Source organism: Carcharhinus amblyrhynchos, chromosome 3 (assembly GCF_965287045.1).
Source record: "Carcharhinus amblyrhynchos chromosome 3, sCarAmb.v2.hapA, whole genome shotgun sequence".
NCBI lineage: Eukaryota > Metazoa > Chordata > Chondrichthyes > Carcharhiniformes > Carcharhinidae > Carcharhinus > Carcharhinus amblyrhynchos.
This window is the reverse complement of record NC_137326.1, coordinates 37655110-37681654: the sequence shown is the minus strand read 5'-3', so window position 1 is coordinate 37681654 and position 26545 is coordinate 37655110. Positions and strand designations below refer to the sequence as shown.

The 26545-nt window shown below is 38.7% G+C and overlaps 1 protein-coding gene across 3 annotated transcripts in view; it reads left to right on the top strand.

The window, feature by feature from the left end:
• lrig1 (leucine-rich repeats and immunoglobulin-like domains 1) overlaps positions 1-26545 on the top strand; it is a 147084-nt gene that overhangs the window by 38125 nt on the left and 82414 nt on the right. For all 3 annotated transcript variants that reach the window (XM_080183321.1, XM_080183316.1, XM_080183308.1), the window contains exons 2-3: positions 9090-9161; positions 10945-11019. In XM_080183321.1, the coding sequence (XP_080039447.1) occupies positions 9090-9161; positions 10945-11019 (147 nt within the window). The remainder of the gene's footprint in view (positions 1-9089; positions 9162-10944; positions 11020-26545) is intronic.

The window sequence follows — 26545 nt, the reverse complement described above, 5'->3', positions numbered from 1 at the left end:
AACCTTGTACAGTAACTTCTTTGTTCTTGGTTCAAGCGTACACCTTGGATAGATACACCTTACTCAAGTGTACACTGATTCAAGTATGATGTTTAATAAGTTCATTTAGCAAGTCGAGATGAATATCTGTGTTTAGATTAGACTTTCTATACAAATTAATTTACAGCCATATTTTTCCATGAAGCTGGGCTTGACTTATGAAGGTAACATTTTTCAACAGCATAGTTGTTTATGATCATTTCATTCTTCCATCTCATCTTGCCTTCTCGCACAAATTTTGAAAGATCATTTTGTTTTCATGACAAGTACAACTAGGCTTGTCCTGTTGCAGGAACAAAACTCCTTGTGAATTGGTCTAAAACTTTTCAGTTTACATGTTGCTGAGAGGTGGCTTGTGCCAAAGTTCAGAAAGAATAGTTGCAATGTTTTTCAATGCACTATAGTTCAACCTTGAATTGAATTATCTGCTAAATTTGAATTATCTGAAATTTGAGTTGAAATTGCAACTATGCCTCCTCTGCTTTTTTTATTTAAGTTTAATACAAATTGCCAGCTTAATTTTTGAGCAAAAAAAACTGATAGGAATATACTATTACTTTAGTATTTGAACATGGTATGATTTATCTTTGTGATTTAATTGCCTTTTGTGTATTGTCTTTTATACTGACCAGTTTAGCAATGTCCGAGTGGGATTAAAACATTTATTTTAACTATTTTCGTTCTACAGTGTTACTTGGAATATTTTAGTCTACTCGTTTCGGACTTAATTTTTTTATTTTTAGGACATGGGTAACCTTGGCAGGACAATATCTATTCCCCATTTCTCATTGTCCTCCAGAAAGTGTGGGAGGAGAACTTTTCCTCCTCCGACTGCTATGGGAGTTGATGATGTTGGATATGAAATTTGGACGTATTGATAGCAAAGAATAAAGATGTGTGACTTGAGGATGGTAGAGGTTGTAGCAGAAACATTGATGTACAGCTTCTCGGTCAGGCATTCAACAGCAACAGTGGACGGTATGGATGTTACACCTCGTAATGGGCATCATCAAGTGAGATAATCTGGGCTGGATGGTGTTGACCTTTTGGTGGAATGGAAGCAGTTACAACACGCAATCATTTCATAGATGGTGGATGGGTAAGCCGTATGTATGGAGCATCAGGCCTTTGCTGTGACCAGTGAATTCAGCCCCTTAAAGTCACATGGAGAGAATTCAAACAGCAAAATACTAATCCTTCCTGATTTGAACCTAATTTATGGTATGTTTTCTGTGTATGGAAAAAGTAGACTTTAGAAGTAAAGTTTATTTATTAGTCACAAGCAAGGCTTATATTAACACTGCAATGAAGTTACTGTGAAATTCCCCTAGTCGCGCCACACCGGCGTCTGTTTAGGTCAATGCAACTAACCAGCATGTCTTTCGGACTGTGGGAGGAAACCTGAACACCTGGAGGAAACCCTCGCAGACACTGGAAGAATTGCAAACTCCACAGAGACCCAAGCCAAGAATTGAGTCTCTGGTGCTTCGAGGCAGCAGTGCTCGCCACTGTGCCACCATGCCGCCTATGGTGCTTTAGTTATATTTTTGATTAAATGAAGAGATGGAAAGGTATTCTGATGGGTTTGGAACTAACTATCCAACTATGGTTGTGATATCCCACACAGATTTTTAAAAATTATTCACAAGATGTGTATCTCCCATCTCTAATTGTATTTGATAAGGTGCTAGTAAGCTGTTGTCTTAAACTACTGTTGCCTGTGTGGTGAAGGTGCTCCCATATTTCTTTTAGGTAGGACTCAGGGTTACTATCTTATGTGAAACCTTTAGAATGACTTGTGTATGCCGTGAGACAGTACCCCAGACTTGAGCTGTCCATAGAAAATTCATTTTGGTAAGCGAGTGTCAGGTGTTCTGGCTACATGATCAATCCATCACAATTGTGACTCTTGATATCGTGTTGAATCTGGGCATGTCAGCTAAAACAAGTATCTCTGATATTTTGGCCTGCATTTGATCTTCAAAAGCATCTGAAGACAGGTTTGAGTGAAAGCTCAGGCATATCATGAGCTCTTGGCTGGTACACAGTCCAAGACACTCTTGCGTTAAGTGGACAAAACTTGTCGCTTTTATAGACTTTCAGTTTGCAAAAGTATGGAGATAGCCCAACTAGAGAGGGGGCAATACTGGATTCATTTCTGGGAAATGAGCCGGGTCAGGTGGTTAAGGTTGTGGTAGGCGAACATGTGGCTAATAGTGACCACAACTCCGTCTACTTTAAGATACGAATGGAAAAAGATGAGAGCTGCCCTAAGGGGAGGGTGCTAAATTGGGGGAAGGCTAGATACAGCCAGATTAGGCAGGAGCTTAGGGATACAGACTGGGATAGGCTGTTGGAAGGCAAGACCACGTTAGGCATGTGGGAGTCTTTCAAGGGAAAACTGCAAAGGGTGCAGGAAAGGCATGTGCCAATTAGGAGAAAGGATGGGTAAGGTAGGATTAGGGAACCGTGGATTACTAGAGATATAGAAGACCTGTTTAGGAAGAAACGAGAGGCGTATGTCAGGTCTAAGCAGCTGGGAACGGAGAGAGTGTTGGAGGAATACAGAGAGAGTAGGAGGGATCTCAAACGGGGAGTTAGGAGAGCAAAGAGGGGGCATGAGATGGCTTTGGCAGGTAGGGTTAAGGAGAATCCAAAGGCGTTTTACTCCATCTTAAGAACAAAAGGGTGACTAGGGGTAAAATCGGCCCTCTCAGGGACAGACGTGGGGAGTAGGTGGTGTGATCAGCAAATTTGCTGATGACACCAAGATGGCTGGATTGGCGGGCAGTGAGGAGCAGTGTCTGGCAATACAGCAGGATATTGATAGGCTGGTTGATTGGGCAGATATGTGGCAAATGGAGTTTAATCCGGATAAATGTGAGGTGATGCATTTTAGCCAAAATAATGTAGGGGGAAGTTATATGATAAAGGGTAAGCCTGTAAGGAGTATAGAGTCGCAGCGAGACCTGGGGGTGCAAGTGCACAAGCCTTTGAAGGTGGCAGTGCAAGTGGAGAGTGTGGTGAAGAAAGCCTATGGTATGTTAGCCTTTATAGGAAGGGGTATAGAATTTAAGAGCTGGAGTCTAATGTTGCAGTTGTACAGAACGTTGGTTAGGCCGCATTTGAAGTACTGTGTACAGTTCTGGTCGCCTTACTACCGGAAGGACGTGGAGACTCTGGAGAGAGTGCAGAGGAGGTTTACTAGGATGTTGCCTGGTATGGAAGGACTGGGGTATGAGGGAAGATTGAAGAAATTGGGGCTCTTTTCCCTTGAAAGACGCTGACTGAGGGGGGGATCTAATAGAGGTATATAAGATTATGAAGGGTATAGATAGAGTAAACAGAGGTAAGCTATTTCCTATAATAGAGACACGTAGGACAAGGGGCCATGGACTTAAGGTGAGGGGGGATCGGTACAACACATATTAGAGGGAGGTTTTTCACACAGAAGGTAGTGGGGGTATGGAATGCTCTGCCAAATAAGGTGGTGGAGGCAAACACGCTAGAGTCCTTTAAGAGTAACTTAGACAGGCACATGACTGAGTTGGAGATGGGTGGATATAGGAGAACCTTTTAAATAAGGGTCATTAGCATTGGGGCGTCCCTGGTAATGTAAATGGGTATAGTATGATAATAATGTTTTTTCTCTTTTCATTCACAGGTTTTAAGTCGGTCCACCTCGTGTCCAACGAGGGGCATACACGCGATGGGTCGTACTGAGGCTGCTCTTGGTTGTTCGAGATTGGCCTGGTGCTTCATGTCGTTAGTGTGTGCCTAAACTGGACAAGATACTGGGCAAAACGACAGCTCAGTGATTATCGCTGATTACTGTGCAGACACGTGGATTTGGGCCGGTGTCTGTGGGAGCTTGCACGTTCTCCCCGTGCTTGCGTGGGTTTTCTCCAGGTGCTCTGGTTTCCTCCCACACCCCAAAGATGTGCTGTTAGGCTGATTGGCAGGAATAAATTGTCCCTAAATCAGTTTCCCTCAGTCTGGATGGCCATAAAACATTAGGGGTCATGGGTAGAGAGGTGGACTAGTGGTGTTGAGATGGCGGCACGGGCTCGTTGGGCTGAAGGGCCTGTTTCCCGGGCTGATTTTGTTCTTTTGGTAAGCATAATTGATCATTGTAGTCTCTTCCAGACTGGGTTCAAAGTCTGTGAATGGCTATTCTTTAGCAATTCTTGCATGTGCCACTGAAAATGTGCTGCTGAAATAAGTGACGTTATCTAGTTGACAGGTTTCGATCATGGTCTGAAATCTTGGGTTCAAGACATGGCTTCCCAAGAACAGGCTATAACATTTTCTTTGTTCTGATTGCAAGGCCAAACTTATTGCATGCATTGGAGAACAAACCCATGCTACGTTGCATGTTCAGCTCTGATCTGTCAGCTGTTGCAGTCATCATGAAGTATGTTCTTGGTCTTCAACTAGAGTTGTATCATATTGAGCATCTTGCAATATTGAATTCAGTGCCAAAATCGCTATTATGGCATCTATTGGAGAGCATAGTAGAGAAAGCATGCTGAAAAGAATTGCTTACCTTCATTAGTGACTGGAAACGTATCAGAAGACTCTCCATCTAGGATATTTGTGCGTGTACATGTTGCAGTGGAACATTTGAACCGTTGTGATGAATTTCTCTGGCCTTCCAAGACCTTCACAGCTGATTAAAGGCAAAATGCTGGAACATTTCAGCAGATCTGACAGCATCTGTGGAGAGAGAATAGAGCCAATGTTTCGAGTCAGAATGACTCTTCGTTAGCCCTGATGGAGACCCTCACAGCTGACTGCGTTTAAATGTGTTGGTCGGGTCAACAGTCCACTGTTAGATCATGGCTGGTCTGTACCTACTTTTTGATTTCCTTGCCTAACAATGTTAATTTCAGTCTTGTATTCATAGAATCGTATAAAGGGTATTTGGCTCATTGAGCCTGTGTCATTTCTATGAAATAACTATCCAGTTAGTTCCATCCTTCTGCTCTTTCCTCATGGCCTTGCAACTTTTTATCCAATTCTATTTTGACAGTTAATGTTGAATCTGCTGCCAGATTCAATTTAAGATCTGTTAATTCAGATCACAATGCACCGTGTCCAAAGAGTTGTCATCTTTAGCTCTTTTGACCATTCTCTTAAATGTGTATAATCTAATTATAGATCCTTTTGCCAGTGGAAACAGCTTTTTTTCCACTCAATCAAAACCCTAATCTCCTGGGAGAGGCAAAAAGATCTTTTATCACTAAATGTCTTGGTTAGATCACCCCTTAATCTTCTAAACTCAAGGGAATACATTCCAAGTTTCTACAATTTAACCCATCATTCTGGTGAATCTGTATGTAATCCAAGGCCAATATATCTATTGAGAAATGAGTTCCCAAAATTTAAGTGCTGTGTGTGCTCTTGTTGCCTCTGTCACCTATTTTCTTGGTTCATTGCTTGTATGTATTCTTGACACTAGGTGTTTTGGTCAGGCTTTTGTGTATTTAATTGTATAAAAGTGTTTTATTGCAAGTGGGCTATTGCAGTTGCCTGGTTCATATTGACAAAACTGTATGAGATGAGAGATCTTGAGCATTTCTGAAGTAGATAAAGTTGTGAAATTGGAATAAACTTGCTTCATATTTAGGGTTCCAGAGAGTGCATTGACGATAAGTGAAGAAACTCTTGTAATATAAAGCATCAAGTGGATTAGAGTATTTGTTCACAGACTATTTTGTTATAAATGTGTTTTTACATTGTGTGTAACTTAATTTAAAATAAATACATTTACAAAAATAATTGTGCCTTAGAATTTATGTAACATTTTGAAGATCTTAAAAACAGCATTACATAAATTACATGACTGACATTTAGTAACCTTTCTAGCTCTGTCAGGGTGCTGCTTAACGCATTGTTCAAGCCGTTCGTCGTAGTGTTAAGAAAGAAGTCAGACCTTTTGATGTAAAAGGATGGTGGCTGTGTTGACAAATGTGGCTCCTTCAGTTCCCACCCCCCGCTCATAATTGTATCCTAAAAGTGAGCACCATTATTATAAATTAATATTTGAGTCTGGAGAAAAGCCTTTAAAAATGTACCTTTAACAAATTATTTGGATCCCTGTTGTGAAAATCGGAGGAATGTTAGCATAACTGTTTCTTGGGTTTGCCAATATAGTTGGCTTAATGTCAAGGCTATCTTGAGCAAAAGTTAATTTTTTCATTGTAACACTTTGATCTGGTTAAAAGCACCGGCTGCCTTATCTTTCTCCTTGTTCAGATAGATTAAGAACTTTATCACTGCACCTGTATCTGCACTGAGACACCACTGTCCTTGAGGTAATTAGGAAGAAATTCTGTTAGAAAAGGGAACAGTTAATCTTTTAATCTGATAGTGGAGTAAAATAGACCATACAAAATTGAAATCTATTCACTGATTCTGAATTGTATTGTCCATGCCTCTAACAATTCATTTCAGATTGGGAAATGGTGCACAAAATGCAGATTTACCTCGTAATTCAGTGCAGTTTGAAGTTCACTTGGTCCATGCATCACATTTAAATTTCATGTAGATTTACAATGCATGCTTTGAGAGAGCCTGTTTTTAAATCCAGATTGGTTAATGGGTAGAAAGTTTGTCCCAAATTGTGATTAGACCTAATTCTTCACTGTTCAGTTGTAGATAAATGTGCAATTGCAACTTTTCATATTGTGTGGCTAATTCAATTCTGGACATTCTGCAAAGTGAAATGGCGTGCTCTTTGTGTGAAATAATGAGAGGGAAATAGACCAGGAAACTAGAGATCAATCAACCTACCATTGGTGATGGGAAAGTTAAGGAACTCATTTACATGAACTAAATACACTGCCATTTGGGAAACCATAGATTAATCCATGAATGTCAGCGTCAATTGGATTAAATTATATCTTGACTAATTCAAAGTAGAGCGATAAGTGTTGTATGGCTTGTGCATTATATATGTGGATTTTCAGAAGGCATCTTATAAATTACTGCACTGGAAACTTATTAAAGAGATGGAAGCCCATACAATTGAAGAAGTGGCAGTATGAACAAAGAATTTATTAAGAAAGCAGAGGGTGCTGGCAGCTTGTCAGATTTGGGAAGTGGTTTGCAGTGGTGTTGGGGAGGGGGGTGTGAATTGCTGTGTATGGCATGGTTTTCACTTGAGGGAGAAGAGGAGTGACTGGTGCAAGACGGAGTCAGGCTTCAAAGTACTAAGGTGGGACATTAGGCCCCCCCTTGGTTATCTGGGACTCGTTACCTTCCCGGACCATCATATTCTTCATGCCAATTCATGACAACCCTAACCACCATGTACCAAATCACCCAGAACTCATGGGCAGAATAACTTAACAGCTTGTTAAGTTTCATAGACCTCATCTACCCTACATGAGTATTTGCATCATATTCATTAATTTGTGGCTCTTGTGCTTCAGCTAAGGCCCTTGTTACAGTGAAAATGATGTCTCTGAAATTGGTACTGTGTGCAAATGGTCCAGCTGAGTTCAGATTTACTGTCTGTGTGAATCACGAACACTTCCCCTACTGGAGCAAATGTAATCTGTTGGAACCATGGTTTTTTTACTTTTGGACCCCACTTGCCATTCTTAAAGATCTATGGAGTTTCTATGATTGTGAAAATCCTGCCCCTACTCTCAGGCGTACTTTAACTATCACCACTATGTATGGCCTATGAAGTGACAGAGAAATAGGATGCTGAAATAGCCAAAAACAAGTTCAGTGCAGAGAAACGATGTACTGTGGGAGGACTAATTTGGAAAGACATGGGCAGAATCTTTCGACCATTCACTCCAGTAGGATTTTCTGGCTGCACTGCAGAGAATAGATTTATCTCAGTGCCAAATTTCTGTCCTTGCAGTGGCAGAGGGGCGTGAACAGCCATTAAGATCATGCCCGTACATTTTAAATGCATGATTTAGAAAAATGTAAACAAGCAAATAAACCACTTATACAAATTGCTGAAGGTGGCAGGAAAGCCAATGAGTAGTCAAATAGCAAATGTGTTACTTGTGATTATAAGTAGAGGAATAGAAGATAAAGCAAATAAATTATGCCAGAGCTGCATAAATAACTGATTAGGCCTCTGCTTTGTGGACAATTCTGGGCAGCACACCTTAAGGGTACAGAGGAGAATTATTAAAATGTTAGTAAGCTTTACTATTTGCTAATGTTTGGCTATATTTGAGGATTTTTGTTAAATGTTTTTCTGTGTTCCCCTTCAAACCTTTCCTGCAAGTCGCGTTTTAATCTCTTATTAGGTTTTCATATTTTTCACGGGAGTAAAACTCTGTTTCTGATCAAACCACCAATCCTGATTTCTCCTACTTTGGGTTGGTGCCTATTTTTGTCTGAGTTCACTCCTGTGAAGTAGCTTGGGGGATCTTATTATTTTAAAGGTATATTGTAAAAGTCAGCTGTTGCTGTGGTCCTTTGCTAACGTGTATTTGAGCTTGGTTTCACCCACCCCCCCCCCCCCACCCCCACCCCGCGCGCATGCACACTCACACGCACGCACACACTTGCTCTGCTAAACTACAGAATGGTCTCCCTCTGCGCTAACATTCTGATTCTCCATCTTGTTCTTAAGGCTCTTTTTAGGGTCCACCTGTAACTAATCTTCAGGTCATCCCTTGTGAACTTTTTTTTGACCCTGTGTCCATAGTTACACTCTGAAGTGCCTTGGGTGCTATACAAATGCATGTTGCTGTTTTAAGTTGAAGATTTTGTTTGCAATAATAAAAATGGAAATGTAACTGTTCTGGCCCAAAGCCTTTGCTACAGTAAAATTTGCTTTTTATGTGCTGATTATTTGTAAGCTATTGGTGAAAGCAATAACAATCAAATCTGCAGCAATATAAAGAAAAATGTCAAGATTAGTCACAGCTGATTAGCTTTCTTTCCAGACAGCTAGCACAGTCAGATTTCCAGTTTGTTTGAATTAAAGTAGTTTACAATATGGAAATAACATTAACAGTATTAGCCCAATTCCTCTGAACAAAATCTGATTTTTGCATCTGCTTTTCTTACAGAAACCTGAGCTACAACAGACTGACATCCATTGACCCCTCTGTTTTTGCAGAATTACCCAATCTTCGTGAAGTGTATGTATCAAATGTAATACCTTAATTATATTTCTAAAGGTGAAATATTGGATTTGTTTATTGTGAAAGTAATATTTTGATATTCTAGAAATTTCCATACATTGAAAATTTAATCTTTGATAGTTTTGCTTTGTTTGTATCCCTTCTGTCTGCTCTTGCTGTTTAAATGTGGTAATTTGATACTAAGTGGAAGAATGCTCAAGCTTTTTAGATTATTAATCTTGGTAGCTTCATACATGCAATTACTTGCAAGCTGCTGAAATAATTTCATGAGGAATTTTTGAAAAAGACCTGCTTAGAAATTAGTTTCCAGTAATAAATAAAAGTTGACCAGTTAAGCAAAAGAACTAGAAAAGTGTCTGGAGGTGGGAAGTTGATTTGAAAATCAACCAAAGAGAAAATCACCCTTTATTGGAACTCCGTTCACCTTGCCAGAAAAGTCTACGTATCCAAGTTTAATTTTATTTTGAGGAGGGGAAAAAAATAGGAAAAAAGGACTATTGGCATCTCATTTTTCTTCTTTTGCTATGGGGGTGGCTTGTTCCTGATAGAATGAGAGGCAGATATGTTAATGTTATACATTTGATGAATGATTTCTAGTTTGAATTTTTTTGAGTTAAATTTGACCTCTTAATCTTATTCATTTAGCAATTTTTGTCATGTGGGATGATGTGGACATATTCCCTTGTGGATGTTACCTGCTGTGCTGGGGCCATTCCTCTTGCACTAATATTTTTGTAAAAATAAAATGAGTAAAAGTGTGAAATCTTAACATTCTTTTCAATCCTGAAGTGAGTTTCTTTTTCCTTTTACCTGTTCACTTACTTTCATCTCCAAAGCATTTTACACTTTGCTGCCTCTGCCAATAAAATCCTAACACTTATTCTACCAGTTCAAAATGCACTTTTCATTGTCACTTCAACCACAGCTCTCAACTCCTGCTGCCTTCTATTTGCCGGGAAAGTTAATATTTTTACTGAAAATGCTTATTTGTGATTGGCATTTTTTTCAAATTCTATATTCTTGAAGCAAATTTTCAAATTAAATCAAAAACAATCATTTAAAATAGTGAAACTTTTGATGAGCTTCTGGTTATTTACTATTCATTTACAGAAGGTTTTGAACTTGACAATAACCTACTACCTGACTCTTTTTTTAAAAAAAGTTTTGAAGTGGCTTGTGCACTGCTGTTTGAGGAAAGCTTGCTGTATTCCATCTTTTGAAAATGTACTTTTGAGAAATGAAATGCCAGACGATACTTTAGAGTTATGTTCTAAGCTTGAACTTGAAAATGCAACTTGTTAATAGATTTTTTAAAAAATAAAAAAAACTGGATGTTATTGAGAGAACTTATTACTTTGAACCTGGTGTGTTTCAATGTCTTAGCTTGCTTTTTGACATTTCAATTCTGTTAAATTCTCTTCTGTATATTTTGGGAGCTATGTAACTCCACTAGGTTTCTTTGTTTGATTTGCCTTTCTCTGGCACCATTGTCCTTCATCCACCCCAACTACCAGCACCCCACTGAACACACAATGATAACATATTAAAGTGGAAAAAAGAATCATATTTCTGAACTTACTGTGGATGGATACTGATAACCTAAGTAATGCATTTTTGAACCTTTATTTGAAAGTAAAGAGGAAAAACTGCTGATGATTTAAACAGGAATGTTATGGAACAACAATGAAGTACGGTTATATATTAGATGTTTTGCTTTCAGGTAAAATGCAAGGTATAAAGAGGAAGCAATATCATACATTTTGTTTATTTTCTGTTGCAGGCAACTTGATCATAATGAGTTAACTGCAATTCCTGAGATAGGATCCGCTTCAGCCCACCTTATATTTCTCCATTTGTAAGTTATTTCGAACAGTTCATCTGTGCTAGTATGTTTTGAAGTCCTGTTTTTAAGTTAATTTATAACTTCCTGTGAAAGTTATCATGTTGTAGCATTACTAAAATTTTCAATTATTCATTGCAATGCTGAACTTTAAATGGACGGTGTCAACTTTAAAATGAAAACTATTTCAATTTCTATTGGAATGATGCCACATAGAAAATGTTTTCTCACCAGGCAGTGATGCCAGTGTTCCTTGGTTCTTATGATTTACTTTATACTGCTTACTGCATTTGTATATAGTCTGATGTACATGTCTGATTTTTTTTTTCTTGTGATTCTATGCCAGTATATATGTACATGTCATATGTTTTAAAGGCATGGTGAGAGTCATTTGAAGCTCACAAGCTACCATTTAGGGACTAATCAAAAGTGGTTGATTTAACAAAGTGATTGAATTGTTAGGTGTAGTCCACTTGCAGTGTGCCAGGTGTGGCTGCAATATCTGGAAAATATACTTCTTTTTCATTTGTCCACCAGAAAGGTGGTTGAATTTTTATGTTCTAATTTGTAATTTTTGGTTATTTTAATGGTTTGTCTTAGATTTGGTTGATGCTGTTGAATTTCTTTTTGTTTTAAAAAAGACATTGTCACATGCTTATGTTATCATTTCTTTATTCATGGTACTTGCTGGTTAATTACAAATTAATTTTAAAAAAATTGAGAATATTCCTTTTACAAAAGAAATGATAGCCACACCTATTACTATTCTGTGCTGGTGTACACAGTAGATACATTGGACAGAACTTTTTGCTATGTCCAGTAAAGCTCTTGAGTAATTTGTGGCGTATACAAGCATTGGCCAAGCTTGCTTCATATTTGCATTAAACTGTGACTTCAGTTAAATTAAAACCCACGTAGGTGTGCTAATCTCTTTGGCTCACCTGTATTTACTTTTGCAAAGTTTAATTAAATCAACAAGCCAGCAAAGATAACTTGGCATAACAAGCCTATTGATAAAAATGCTGCTGATGTAATTTTCAAATCAGATTTATCTTGGCTTAGTTTCCAGTTTCCGCAGGCAGAATTGCCAAGAACCCTACCTGTTTTAACTGTTTAGTGACTGATTGCAGAATGAAAAGTATTTGCTTTTCTCTGAAGAGCGTTCAGCTATTTAGATCTATCCACTGTAGCTTCTTCTTCACCCCCCACAGGCCTCTCTTGAGCATTTAAAACATTTTTGTCCCCGAGGTTATACAAGTTTTAGAGTAGAGAAATGCAACTTTGTACATTTCAACCATTCGTTTTCAGCATCAAATATTCCCATGTCCAGTATGGAATGGCCAGTTAATGAAGTTTCTTTACAGTCTTTTTCCTGCCGTTTACCTCTATTCCACTCAAGAATATTATCTGCTGTAATGTAACAATCTTCTCCATTTCTTTCCAGCCATGCTGTGAGCTTAGAGGTTTTGATTAGTGCTACATTGGGCCCAATTTTGAGCTGCTGATACTACCAAAAATCGATTGTCCCAATCAATTTTTGAAATTCTAACAGCCAAAGAATTTCACCTCTTCAACCTGGATTCAATTTGAACCTTGGTTTTGGAGGCGGCAGACACATCCAGCCAGTTGCAACTCCTATTTCCTCCTCCTCTCCTCAATTTTTTGAAAAACCATTTCAAATCTTGTGCTGTCTGTCAACTCCACTATTTTCTTATTAATGCAGAATCTTTACTCTTATGGAGTATTTGTGAAATGTGCTGTACAACAGTTTTTTAATGCTCAATTAATCTTGCTCTCTGGCACACCTCTAAAGTACAATGTGTCACTTCCATAATATACTTCCTCTTTCAGTCATGAAGTGGGGGAGAAATGGTCCAAGTTGCTTCTCTACAACATAATTCATCAGTAATATCGATGTTCAGTATTAAATAAGAAACATTAAGCCTTGATATTTACAGGGATCGAGCAGTTGATGGGACAAAGTCAAGGAGACCTTGTTGGATTGTGTTAGCATTTTCTATACTGTTTCCCATCCAGAAATTGGCCAGATTTGGAGTTTGGATGTCTACTGAGCGGGAAGGTTTTCAGGGCAGCAGAAGCTCAGGATAGATCTGCTTGAGAGATTTGGAGCCTGCACCTCCTAGTCCAAAATAGTATTAGAAAGGCATTTAACGAGTGGATCTGGCAGTTCCTGTCATTGTTTCTGCAATATTTCCTGAGTCCCTGGGAGATAATGCCTGCAGCTCTTGAATTTAAATGGCTACCAAAATCTGAGGCATGAAATCTCATTTAAATAGTATAACCACTGTCCTGCCTCTCCAGTGCAAGGTAGTGAATTTCCCCCTTAGCATGTTGCAGGTAAACTGGAGGTAGGCATGCTTATGGTGGATTAGAAATGAACTTCACATATTTTGTAAATCTTTGCTGCTTCATTTCATCTAGGTAATTGAGGATTCAGACTTCTAAAAGTTTTACTGTTATATTTTAATTCCTATTTCTTTTTCTGCAAGTCCAGCTTGAACCACAAGTGCGCATTTACTATTTGAATTGAACAACGTTGTTACTTTCCTGAACATTGTGCCAAATGACTGCTTGTTTCAGCTGTTGAATTCAAGCTTATCAATGTCTTAATGAGTTTACAATGTATTTGCTTGTATGTTTTGCTCAGTTGTGAGCACTCTTAACTCAGTTATGATTCAAACTCTAACCTGGAATTTCAACAAATAATCCCACTTTGCACTTCAGTGCATTACTGAGGAAACCAACATTCCTCCCTCAACCAGCACAACCAAATAGTGGGTTATCTGGTCACTCCTCACATACTGTTGCACATTATCTCTGACACCTACCGTTGACACCTTTTTGAGTGAAATACTGTAAATTACCAGCTGTGTGAACGCACTGGTTTTAAATAATGGTTCTCAAGTTTTGAATTTCGGCAATCCAAAGTTAAAATTAAGATAACCTTCAAATTAAAAATTAGTACACAAATTTATACAAATAAAATGTGGACACACATGACATCTTGAACAATGCACCATTCCAAAACGACTATTGATACTTATTTGATCCAACTGCTTTCCAGCGGGAAAGTTCAGGGGCAATTTATGAACTTAAAATTGCGTTTTAAAGGAGGCACCTTTTTTAAACTTTCTGCTCTACTTCATGCTGATAGGTGGTAAGACGTATGCATTTCTCATGAACCAGGAGGGTCAGCTTATTTCCTTTACTTGTCTAATGCCCACCTATTGCTTTTTAGTAGGAGAAATTCTGAATAGCGACCAGGAGTGGGAACATTTACTTTTTTTCCTCTCTCCCCTCTCTCGTTTTAGAGCACTAAGGCTATCTGTAGCACCCTTACAGTCTGACTGAAAATGACTGAAAACCTACTGTGAATCGGGCACTGCCCCTCTTCGTGGCTTAGTATCCTACAACGTGGAACATGTTCTCACTAGCCATAGGAAACCTTACATGCAGCAAAATTCTAATATCAGAATTTTACGTTTAATATTTCAGAAGATGTACTTTAAGTATTTCATCTTTGGGTATTTCTGACAATGATTCAAGCCTATGACAAAATTGGAAAAAATGCTCAAATGATTTCTGCATAACAATTAGTGAAACCCAGAATACTTCTATCTTAAGCAATTGAAGATGAGCTTGCAGCATTTAAAAGAAGTTACTATTTTAATTAGGCCATAACTAAATTGATGCAGAGTTTGTAAGTACTTGATGCAATGCAGTTGATGTCATAAGTTCTTATGTTGACTTTAAAGACTGAATATGTTGAAGACTGCCATAGAGTTAAATAGCACATTCTATGGATGCTTTTGTATGAGTACAAAAAGCAAAACTCCACGTTGAGAATTGTAATTCCTTGCGATGGCCTTACAATTGCTCTGTTGTCATTGCTGTGTTTCATAGGGAATGCTCAGTTGAAGCAGTTAAAAAGTTCATTGATTCTATTCTAAGTGGGAAAAATTTAAATAGTTTGAAATTTCATCTTGTATTTAAAACCCTATTGCCAGACTGCAAATGTTCATGATAAATTATTGTCAACATTTTTCAGAAGGAAAAATCCCCTAATTCTCAGTCACTTGTCCTACTGAAATGAAACTTGTTTTGAAATTGCATCCTAAATTTCAGAAAGTTTTGAGGAATTGTTCAATTTTGTGGCAATAATGGCATTTGTAACTCAAAAGTTGCAATTTGTAGCTCAGCCACTCCTCTTTATTTAAATCTGCGTTCCATTATCAGATAAGATTCTTGACTCTTTGCTGACACGTTGACAAAGCATTCCATCTTGGAGGGTATTGGAAATGGAAGCAAACCAATGATCTTCAGATTGATGGCCTCAAAGAGCAGTTGCTAGTTTTCTTTTGATGACAGAAAAAATGTGGTGGTGAATGACCAGCAAATGGTATTGGGTTTTACCTTGTAGTGCTCTTCAGTAAATTTAAGTTATTCTTGATGCAATTAGTTGTTTGGTATTACAGAATGTGAATATTGCTGAAAAATACATTTTGTCAAAGCTTTTCACCTTGCACTCATCAGGACAATCGCAGCAATATTATGTCAAGGCAAAGGACATCTATGTTGTATGAGAAGATTGTTTAGTATTTTTGGAACAGTCAGAGCTGCTTTAAGTATATAAAACGAGACAGAGGCCAAAATGTATGTAGATCACTTCAAGAATGTGACTGGGGAAATAATAGGAAACATAAATGGCAGAGGAATTAAATAAATACTTTGCATCAATGTTCACAGTAAAAGACACTAAATATTCCAAAAATACTAAACAATCAAGGGGCAATCGTGGTGGGGGGCGGGGGGGGGGGGGGGTGGGTGGAGAACAAGAACAAGGGAACCTAAAGGCTAATAATCTCTGGACCTGATGGGTTGCATCCTAGGATATTAAAGGAAGTAGCTACAGAAATAGTAGATGCAGGGGTAGTGATCTTCTGAGAATCCTTAAAGTCTGGAAAAGTCCCAGAGAGATAGAAAACTGCCAATATAACACTCTTATTCAGAAAGGGGTGAGACAAAAAGCAGGTGACTGCCGACCAGTTAGCTTAACGTCGGTCATTGGGAAAATGTTCAAAATCCATTATAAAGAATGCGATAGCGGAGCATTTAGAAATACATAATATAATCAAGCAGACTCAGCATTGCTTCATGAAGAGCAAATCATGCCTGTCAAATTTTATTACAGTTTTTTGAGATGGTAATGAAAAAGATAAATAAAGGGGAACATGTAATATTCTTGGATTTCCAAAAAATGTTTGACAAGGTACCATACAAAAAAACTATAAGTATTGGGGATAGCATATTAGCATGGTTAGAGGATAGGTAGGAAGGCAAGTGGTGAAGATGACAGAGTCTCCAAAGGGACACAGACTGGGAAAATTTGGCAGATGGAATATAATGCAAGAAAATGTGAAGTTGTACATTTTGGTAGGAAGAATAAAAGAGCTGAATATTAACGTTGTAAGAGTTTTACAGCACAAAAAAAGGCCCTTTTTGTGCTGTCTGGGCCGGCGATCAAGCATCTATCTGTTCCAATCCCTGCAATAACCCTTTAACCCATTACCAATTAAAAATCTGTCTAACTCCTCAAACTTACTCACTGTCCCAGCATCCACAGCACTTTGGGATAGCAAATTTCACAGTTTCACAACCCTTTAGGAGAAGTAGCTTCTTCTCAACTCTCTCCTTAAGTTTGCTACCCTTATCCCAAGACTTTGACCTCTCGTCCTAGAATGCCCCACAAGAGAAGCATCTGCTCCATGTCTACTTTATCCATATTTTTTATCATCCTATATACCTCAATTTTGCCTCCCTTCATCTGAATTCCAGAGAATATAGGCCTAACCTGATCAGTCTCTCTTCATACAGCAAACCCCTTATCTCTGGAATCAATCTAGTGAATTGCCTTTAACGAACATGGTTGCATCACGTTAGTGGTGAATACCACTCGTGTTGCTGCTGCATGGTAGCAACATGAAACAGCTAGGTTCACTTGTTGCTTAAGCTTGTGCAAAATGATCTAATCAGGGTAGCTGTTATCCCACAAGATGCCTTTGCTGCACCCAATTTCTGCATCAAGCTTGATGAGCAAATGGTTTAGACCTTATTTACAAGGTTGCTGATAAAGCCAATCATATATAGCTTATAGAATTGTAAGGATATCAATGTGTGTATTGATCAATGAAGATAGGTTTTTGGTGGAATGTGTTAGAGAACATTCCGGCATAATATTTCTTTCTTAGTATGTCAAGGAAAGCAAGTTAATTTGACTGCTCTGTTTCAAGAATGAATTTGAGCACAGGATGAAACCCATTAAGACATATAAAGAAAAAATTACATACTGTTATGGATTTAAGATAGCAAATGTATCATCCACGAATTGGAAAAATGCATAGGGTAGTAGGTTAAGTGCCATGCCATTGAAGGCATGTTTCTCATGGAACGCAACAAAGATGTACATCCCTAAGACTGGTATATCATATCAAACAGCATGTAATTTCCACTGTTAGCAGTGGACTCAACCACCCCTTTTTGCAAAACTCAAAAGTGCCCAACATTAGATGTGATTCTGTGATAGGGCAACATTTGCTAAATAATCCTTGATATACTAAAAGTTACGCTAACAGCTTATGATTATCAGTTGTAATTGCAGTGTGTTGCATTTGCATGTTCTGGAAGCTACATATATAAGTAAACAAAGAACAACCCAGCACGGGAAACAGGCCCTTCGGCCCAGAACATGTACACACATGGCGCCTGTTTCAGATAAACAAAATAAATGACAGCCATTTGCTGGTTCATTCCTGAGGGCAATAATCAGAGTCAAGCTGCCTGGTTTAAATTTTCAAACAATGCTTGGTTGATTGTCAGTCACCATTAACTGGTGCATTCTCCATGGCGCCACCTCTACAAATCAGTCCACTTACCAACCTATCAGCATATTCTTTTCATAAGTATGAAGTTGTTGTTGTTTCCCCTGGTATTTTTGCAATTATCCTGATGAATGCAAGATAAAAAGCTTCAGCAACACTCTTATTCCTAATAAGAGATTGTGACTGACTTTGTTAATATTTAAATGCTCCATAAAGTAATGGTGTTATTATTTCCCAGCCTTGCCCAAGCTGATAAATTGGGCTATGTAGTTATACAGTGACAGTTGCTGCAGTATGGCAGCAAGGATGTCAGTAGCAGGATGGCTCTAGAGCCCAATAACAATTAATTGGGCTCCAAACAGGTTTTGCCTAATCACATCCACAGAAGAATGTCATCTGGACCCCATTGTCACAGGTATTTGCAATGCTGCTGTATTTTCCTCTTTCACAGGTGGGACCTTTATAGTACTCCTCATGTAGGTGCCAGTGTTGCTCAGTGTGTGAGGGAGGTGGGAGTGATAGGTCAGAATCAGTCAATTGTGCTTTTCCTACCTCAGTTTTGGCAGTGGTGGGAGACTGGTATCCTCAGTATACATTGGGAGGCTATATTACGTGAAGCTCCATGGGATGTAAGGGCACACGTAAAGTGCCCATGTTCATAAGAACATAAGAAATAGGAGCAGGAGTAGGCCAACTAGCCCTTCGAGCCTGCCCCACCATTCAACAAGATCATGGCTGATCTGTCGTGGCTCAGTTCCACATTCCCGCCCTCTCCCCATAACCCTTAATCCCCTCTCTTATCAAAAACCCATCAACCCCCGTCTTAAAAATATTTAGCGAGGTAGCCTCCACCACTTCAACGGGCAGAGAATTCCAGAGATTCACCATCCTTTGAAGAAGTTCCTCCTCAACTCTGTTCTAGACATGCTGACATGTTCATGTCAGCACCTCGCACTGTAATATGGGTGTAGACATGTCTCCGCTTACTCCGCCTCTCCTCCCTACAAGGGACATTGAAACACCTTCTTGACCTCTCATTCAGTTTCTACCCCTCCCCCTGTCTGTCTCTAGTGCTCTGTGTAGTTTCTCATGAGGTGTAGGCATTGCTGGCAAGGCCAGCACTTGTTGATCTATAATTTCTGTTGCGAACAGCTAAGAGTTAACAGATTACAATTGGTCTGGTGTCACATGGGTTAGACAAGGGAAGGACAGCAAATTTCCTTCCTTTAAAGGAACCAGATTGGTTTTTCCAACAATGGATGATATTTCCAGGTCACTATTACTAGCTTTCAATTTCAGATTTTTAAAGAATTAATTGCTGCCACGGTGGGATTGAACCTTTTTCTTGCGAGAATTAGCCTTGGCCTTTTGGATTGCGAATCCAGACATTACCACTGCCAACATCTCTTTCAGCAGTAGAAAGGAATAAACAGTTGAGGTGGCAAATGGAATTTGATGCGGAAAAGTATGAAGTGATTCACTTGGGAGGGAGTAACAGGAATGGTAAGATACTTGGTAGCGTGGATGAGCAGATAGATCTCGGTGTCCATGTCTCTGAAAGTTGGCACCCAGGTTGATAGGATTGTTAAGAAGGCATATGGTGTGTTAGCTTTTATTGGTAGAGGGATGGAGTTTCAGAGCCATGAGATCACGTTGCAGCTGTACAAAACTCTGGTGCGACTGCACTTGGAGTATTGCGTACAGTTCTGGTCTCCGTATTATAGGAAGCATATGGAAGCATTGGAAAGGGTGCAGAGGAGAATTACCAGGATGTTGCCTGGTATGGTGGGAAGGTCATATGAGCAAAGGCTGAGGGACTTAAGACTGTTTTTGTTCGAGTGAAGGTTAAGAGGTGACTTAATAGAGGCATATAAGATGATTGGAGGATTAGATGGGGTGGACAATGAGAGTCTTTTTCCTCGGATGGAGATAGCTAGCATGAGGGGACGTTGCTTTAAATTGAGGGGTGATAGAGATAGGACAGATGTCAGAGGTAGGTTCTTTACTCAGTAGTAAGGGCGTGGAATGTCCTGCCTGCAACAGTAGCGGACACGCCAACATTAAGGGCATTTAAATGATCATTGGATAAACATGTAGATGATGTTGGAATAATATAGGTTAGATGGGCTTTAGATTGGTTTCACAGGTCAGCGCAACATCGAGGGCCAAAGGGCCTTCTAGCCAAACAGGCCATCTAAAATGGCATTTTGTAAAGCACTGTGGGAAAATTGGGCAAGAAACTAAACCGACAGGCTGTAGTTTAAAGACAGAGACAAACAGGCTGCAACCCTGATGATTGAATAAACAGGATATGGGTCATCTCCAGGATGAAAGGGACTTTACAGTCACACTGACTTGTTTCATCTCCAGGATGAAAGACTTTCTGGTCACACTGGGTTGTGTACCAGACATAGGGGCACCGTGAATTCTTATTTAGGAGGAAGGTATGTGACCTATATGCCTCCAACACCTACAGACATGGCCGCTGGGGACACACCCAGAGATCGGTGTGGTAGCACCTGATTGGACTCTTATCGCTCAGGGTGATCAAGTCCTGATCGATTGATTGGCAATGGCCAAAAAGGGGCGTGAAACCAAATAGGGTATAAAAAGTGCTGCACAACCAGGAATCTGTGTCTCTCTCTGACCCCATGAACGAGCTACAACGACAGAGAGCCACCACACCCGAGAAGGAAGGAAGATCAGAGCCAGAGTGCCACACCAGACCAAAGGACCAGACTATGCAGACGACTACCAAGACCAGTGCACGGATAGAGGCCAATATCTGCTTGGGTACTTGCCAATCACGCAAAGTTAAGTCAAGGTCTTGTATTGTACTTGAATTCTAGTATTTTCCTGTAAGATAACTTACTGTTGGTCGGGAGGGTGATTATTGATTGTGTGGGTCTAAATAAATATTGGTTGTACTAACAAGACGTCTACTCGTAGTTATTTGTCCACTGTATAAGGGTTAAAACAGACTGTGCGGCAGGCAACAGCCTGTACTGCGCTGTAATGTTCTGTGTAATTACAAAGATGCAGCATGATTTGATTGCACAGTCAGCTTTGTATTTATTACACAAAGACAAAAATAAAGCAGTTTGATCCTGATGGTCAGTGATGGTGTTCACGTGTGGCATGAACATGTTCCTACCCTTATTACTTTGCAACTATGCATCCAGCCTGTTGAACCCATGCATAGATTCAAAAATCTTTATCACCCTCTTTGATATTTTCTTTGACTTTGGGCAACAATCCACTCAAAAGCAATAAGGCTGTGAAATTCAATTGATTCAATATTGGCACCTTTTAAGCACCATGATAATTGCAAATAAATACATGCTATCCTGGGGATTGAGCACAAACCTGCAAGGAAAAGTATTGGAGATCTGGCGTGATGGAGAGTGAGGAGATGAAGTTCCTAATGACCAACTTCTTTCATTATCCATCCTTAATCATTTGCTATTCTCTTTTCTGCAATTTCAAGTTTAATTTCAATTTTTAAAAACGCCATCCATTTTCATTGAAATCTGATGTTGGGAAAAAATTGATCACCCCCCAGGTGCTGCACCACACAGAAAAATTTTTCACATTGTGTTGAAGGGTTTTACATGGATTTAGGAAGAATTTTTGTGTGTAATTATTGGTTGTAATGACACTGCAATCTGTTCGGTTCACTACACCATGCTGAATACAGTCACATATTCTGCAAAAGTGCATTCAAATTTGTTGCAGGTTAATCAATCTGAAAATCAGTCTATTTTCTGCAGCTAATGGTGAAAGATTAGTTCTCCTTGCACTATGAAAAGCTGTGAAGTGTTCTTTGTGCGTTTTGTAACCACCATTTCCAGCTGATGGTCAGCCTGTTGGTGTGAGGAACAGTCTGAGATGGCAGAGATTAGTCTTCCTCAGTTTCCTTTGTGCACCAATTTACTGTTGAGCATGTTATTTGGTGCCTTTCTCTGTGGGGTAGGGGAGAAAAGAGGCAGAATTTGCCAAATGATAAGACTCTATTTTGCTAACTGAAGGAATGTTACAAAAGCTGTAACTGCACTTAAGCGTTTTTGAATGAAATGTTTAATGGAGAAAAACACTTGAGTGAGGCCAAGATAGTAATCAGAAAAGCTTCTTTCCATGGCTTTTTCAAAAAAGAGACAATTTTCTGAATAGTTTAATCAGTTATCCTTTTTCGTCTTTTTAAAATATAAAATTATATCTGGATTCTGAGGCTGAAAGTGAATCTGTTGAAAGTAATTTTAAGAATTCTGAAGTGGAAGTTGAATTGAGTGATAGGGCAGACTTCCCCGTGCAGTAATATTACAACAAATGTACAACTGGCTTTAATTATTTATTGCACTTTATTTGGTGTTGCTGTATTGAATGCAGACAAAAAACAGAAATTGGGGCTACAGCTCGTGTGAAATTTCACAGGAATAGCACAATAGAGTGCAGGTGAGTACAATGCCAGACGTGTAGGAGGATGCTGAGTCCAGAGTTGAGTCTTGGTCCCAGACTCTGCAGACTGTTGTGTATCAGTGCTTTCTAATTTACATAATTTTTAATAAATATTGCCAGTAATTTAACTAGCAGTTAATTTGCCAAATAGCCCTTCCAATTAAAAATGAGTTTTAAATTGTTTCCTTCACATGCTGGTGGTATGGGCCCATGCTTTTGTCATTGGAAATCCTTGTATGGTATGCTGTGATAGAGCATTGGAGACTTCCAAAGTGATCCTTCCACTCAGTGAGGGCATCTTAGTATTAGTTTTATTTTCCTTTGTTCAGGTGTGGGACTATTCATTCATTTGAATAGATGAGTGGACAGCACTGATGAGTTTTTAAATGGTTTTGTTTTATTGAACAGAACTTGAAACTAACATGATAAAAGTGAAAAGGAAAAGCGAAGTTGGAAGACTGGCTTTTACTACTAACCTCTGTAGTGAGCTTGATCTCAAAAAACACCCACTAAAATACAAACTTTTTCAACCATTATCTCATTATTGGAAATGTTTTCTGCAGGCTGTCTCCGACTTAGAAAAACAATCCTTACAGCTGCTGTAATGAAAAATTTGTTTGCCTGAATTGTGCACCCTTCAGGAATGCAATCAATTTTCAGCTCACCTTTAGCCTCCTGATTCTACATGTAGTTAAGTTAGCAGTCAATTTTTTAAGCTCAGCATACTTGGTTGCACAGGCAGAAATATCTTAAAATGAAGTCTTTGCGTAGACTGAAGTAAACATGGCTAAGCATAAATAGGAGTAGACATTTGTTCGTGTAAAAATTAATTCTTGGTGTGTGGACACTACTGGCAAGGCCAGCATTTATAGCTCATTCCCACATCTAGTGTCCACCAGTGTGTTTGTCGAAGAGTATTCAGGGTTGAAACCGTGGTTTTGCATGCTGAAGGATTTTATGTCCCTGCTTGGCTTCAGCAAATACAGACCAATAATTGTATCTGGGACAATTCTGCTCTCTGGCACAGATGCACTGCCCTGACAAAAATTAATCATTGGCAAAATTGGTTTTTATTTTCAGCCAGAGGATACTAGTTGCATTGTAGCAACGCCCTACCACCTGCTCGAGGGCAATAAGGGATGAGCAACAAATGCTAGCTTTGCCAGTGATTCTTGCATTCCTTTAAAGGATAAAAAAAAGATTTATGTATAGCAGATTTATATACATTGTCTGCATTAAAGAATAGAGTACTATTTGAGCACGTATTAAATGTAAGAAAGGCAAAAACTATTGTAGTTATCATTTAAGACCAATTTTAGAATAACCAAAAATGAAAGGGGATCAATATCCTTCTGAATAACAAAGAATCTTTAGATTTATTCACATTATTGGAGAAATGGGTGAGAGTTTGGGGAGGAAATAAGGTAAGATGATCTGAACAGCATCCCTCATCTGTTTCTTGTAATAACTATTCAAAAATACTATGCTTTCCTTCATCTAGTAAGACTATTTATCTTGCAAGATTTGTGATCTTTATGCTCCAGTTAGACTCACTGACAGTCGAACGGGGCACATCTTGAAGTTGAAGAGCAGCGACAGTGATTAACAGGAGTAGTTTTAAGATGTGCTCACCTGAAGTATTTCTCATGATTGAAGAAAATATACAATTTCGATTTTTTTTTTTCTGTTTCTGCTTCAGTAATTTTGAGAATTATAAAATGGCTTAACTAAGAAATGTACATAGCTACCATTGGTGTTTTTGACAAAACCTTAACTAAAGACTTTTGATCATTCTCATTCATTTGAAATGTGATGATACTGTACCTTTAAGTAAATAAATATAGGATATGTTTAGAATTTAGATCTGGCTTGCAAGGTGCCAATTTGTCTAAGAATCCTTTTAAATTGGTAATTAGGAGAACAGCTTAAGTATCTAGTATTTTAGCCAGGTTAATATTTGTGTGTACTTAGGTTTCTCTTGGGGCTTCAGTAGAGTTTTGATTAGGTTGATTGACAGGGCTTAATGTGCTTAATGGGAGGAGGTAGTTTTGCAGGGAAGATGCACAGCTTCTCCTTTTTTGAAAGCAAGCAGTTACTGCCTAGTTCTGAAAGAAGCAAGGTGTATTCCCCTCTCGCTCTCGCCCTCCCTTCCTTCCTTCCTTTCTCCGGAGGTACCCTTTGTGCCCTAGGACTGGCAACCGAAGTGAAAGCAAGCAAGCCCATGTTTTGCTAACTGGGTTTAAGTACAAGAGGACTATTGCTTGAATTGGAACTCAGAAATAGATTAGCAGTTAAAAATTGTATTTTTCATGTTTACACATTGTTCAATTGTTAAATGTTAAGCAAATTAATTTGTTATTATTAAACTTGTTGTTAAATTAAGTTTGTTTTGATAAAACCTTCCCAGTGTGTCAGTTGATTCTCTCCTGGAGTGAAGCACCATATCCTTAGAATGCCAAATAGCAAATTGTTGGGATCTACTGACTTCATAATATGCAGTAGGGTTTCTGATCTGTACTCTAACAGGAAGTCTTAATATCGCAACTCTTCCATTTGCCTTTTAGAAATCTGAATACACTACATCTATAGGTTCCCCCTTTTCTATTCTCCCTCTTACATCCTCGCAGAATTTGAAAAAAATTGTCAAACTTGATTTACCTTTTAAAAAACCACGTTGACCTGGTTTGATACTATGGCAAGTATGTCCTTTCTTGGTTAAGACAAATATTGCACATTACTCCAGGTGTGGTCTCACCAAGACTCATTACAGCTGCAGTAAGATATCTTTGCTCCTGTACCCAAACCCTCTTGTGATGAAGGCCAACATATCATTTGCCTTCCAAACTGATTTTAAAAATGACAAGTACTTCCATGAACATGAAGTGAACACATTTGCATTCTAATTATTATGATCTTACAAATTTTACAGTATTAAATGTAAACTTCTAAATTCAATAGCCATTCATAGTTTAATTTGTAAAGATAAATCATATGGTAAACTGAATATGCCCCTTTGCATGACTGTATCTTGCAACCCATTAACAGAGCTGACATCATTGAAGGATGCCGTGTTGCTAATCAATTTAGGATAGTAATTCGAGCAGTTTGATTCACCAAAACTAAATGTGGAAGCTGGAAGCATGAAATAAAAACAAAATGCTGAAAAAATCAGCATCTATGAAGAGGAAAAACACACATTCTGCCTATTATTTCAGATAGTGGGCATAGAAAAAGACAAAATAATGTATTTTTCTTTGGTGTTTGTTGATAATGTTTCCTTTATAAAATGTGGTTCTGTATTTCTTCTCTGCATTGCTCAAAAAAGCTTGATTTTTATATTGGTTGCAAGATTGAGGGATCTAATTCCACTGTTTGAAGATATAGCCATTGGAGCTGTGAATATTGGCTGCGAAGAAGGAAAATGTTAGAATTAAGCATCCGATAATTTATTTGCTGAATGCAAAACTATTGCAATTTCTTCTTGTTTTTGTTTACTTTGTTTCCAAGGAGGTGAAGATCTTTTTCTCTGGATACAGAATATTAAAAATAAGAAAAGTGAAAGTTATGAAATAGTCAACTGGATGAGTAGTTTATAAAAAATCTATTTTTCTCTAGATTATGAAGTAATTTGCACATAAAATAAAGTCACTTGATAATTAATGATTAGCACTGTAATGAAGGTGGCACAGTAGCACAGTGGTTAGCAGTACTGCCTCACAGCATCAGGGACCCGGGTTTGATTCCCAGCTCGGATCACTGTCTGTGTGGAGTTTGCACGTTCTCCCTGTGTCTGCTTGGATTCCTCAGGGTGACCCGGTTTCCTCCTGCAGTCTGAAAGATGTGCTGGTTAGGTGCATTGACCCGAACAGGCATCAGAGTGTGACAACAAGGGGAATTTCATGATAACTTCATTGAAGTGTTAATGTAGACTTTATTTGTGATGAGTAAGTAAACTAACTTGCATGTTTGGCACTTTCAGTTGTAAAAGATGAGTTGTTAACCATAACTGAAATGTACCTGATGATCAAAATGAAAGAACACCAGGCTACAACCTTGGGTGGAGTGGAAGCAGCTCATGTTTAGAACTTCAGAACTAAAATTCTAGGTTCAAATTGTGTGGAACAAACTCTTGTATGGAAATTTACTGTCTTGTGCAAATTGGGAAGCTTTCTGTTTAAGTGCTAATC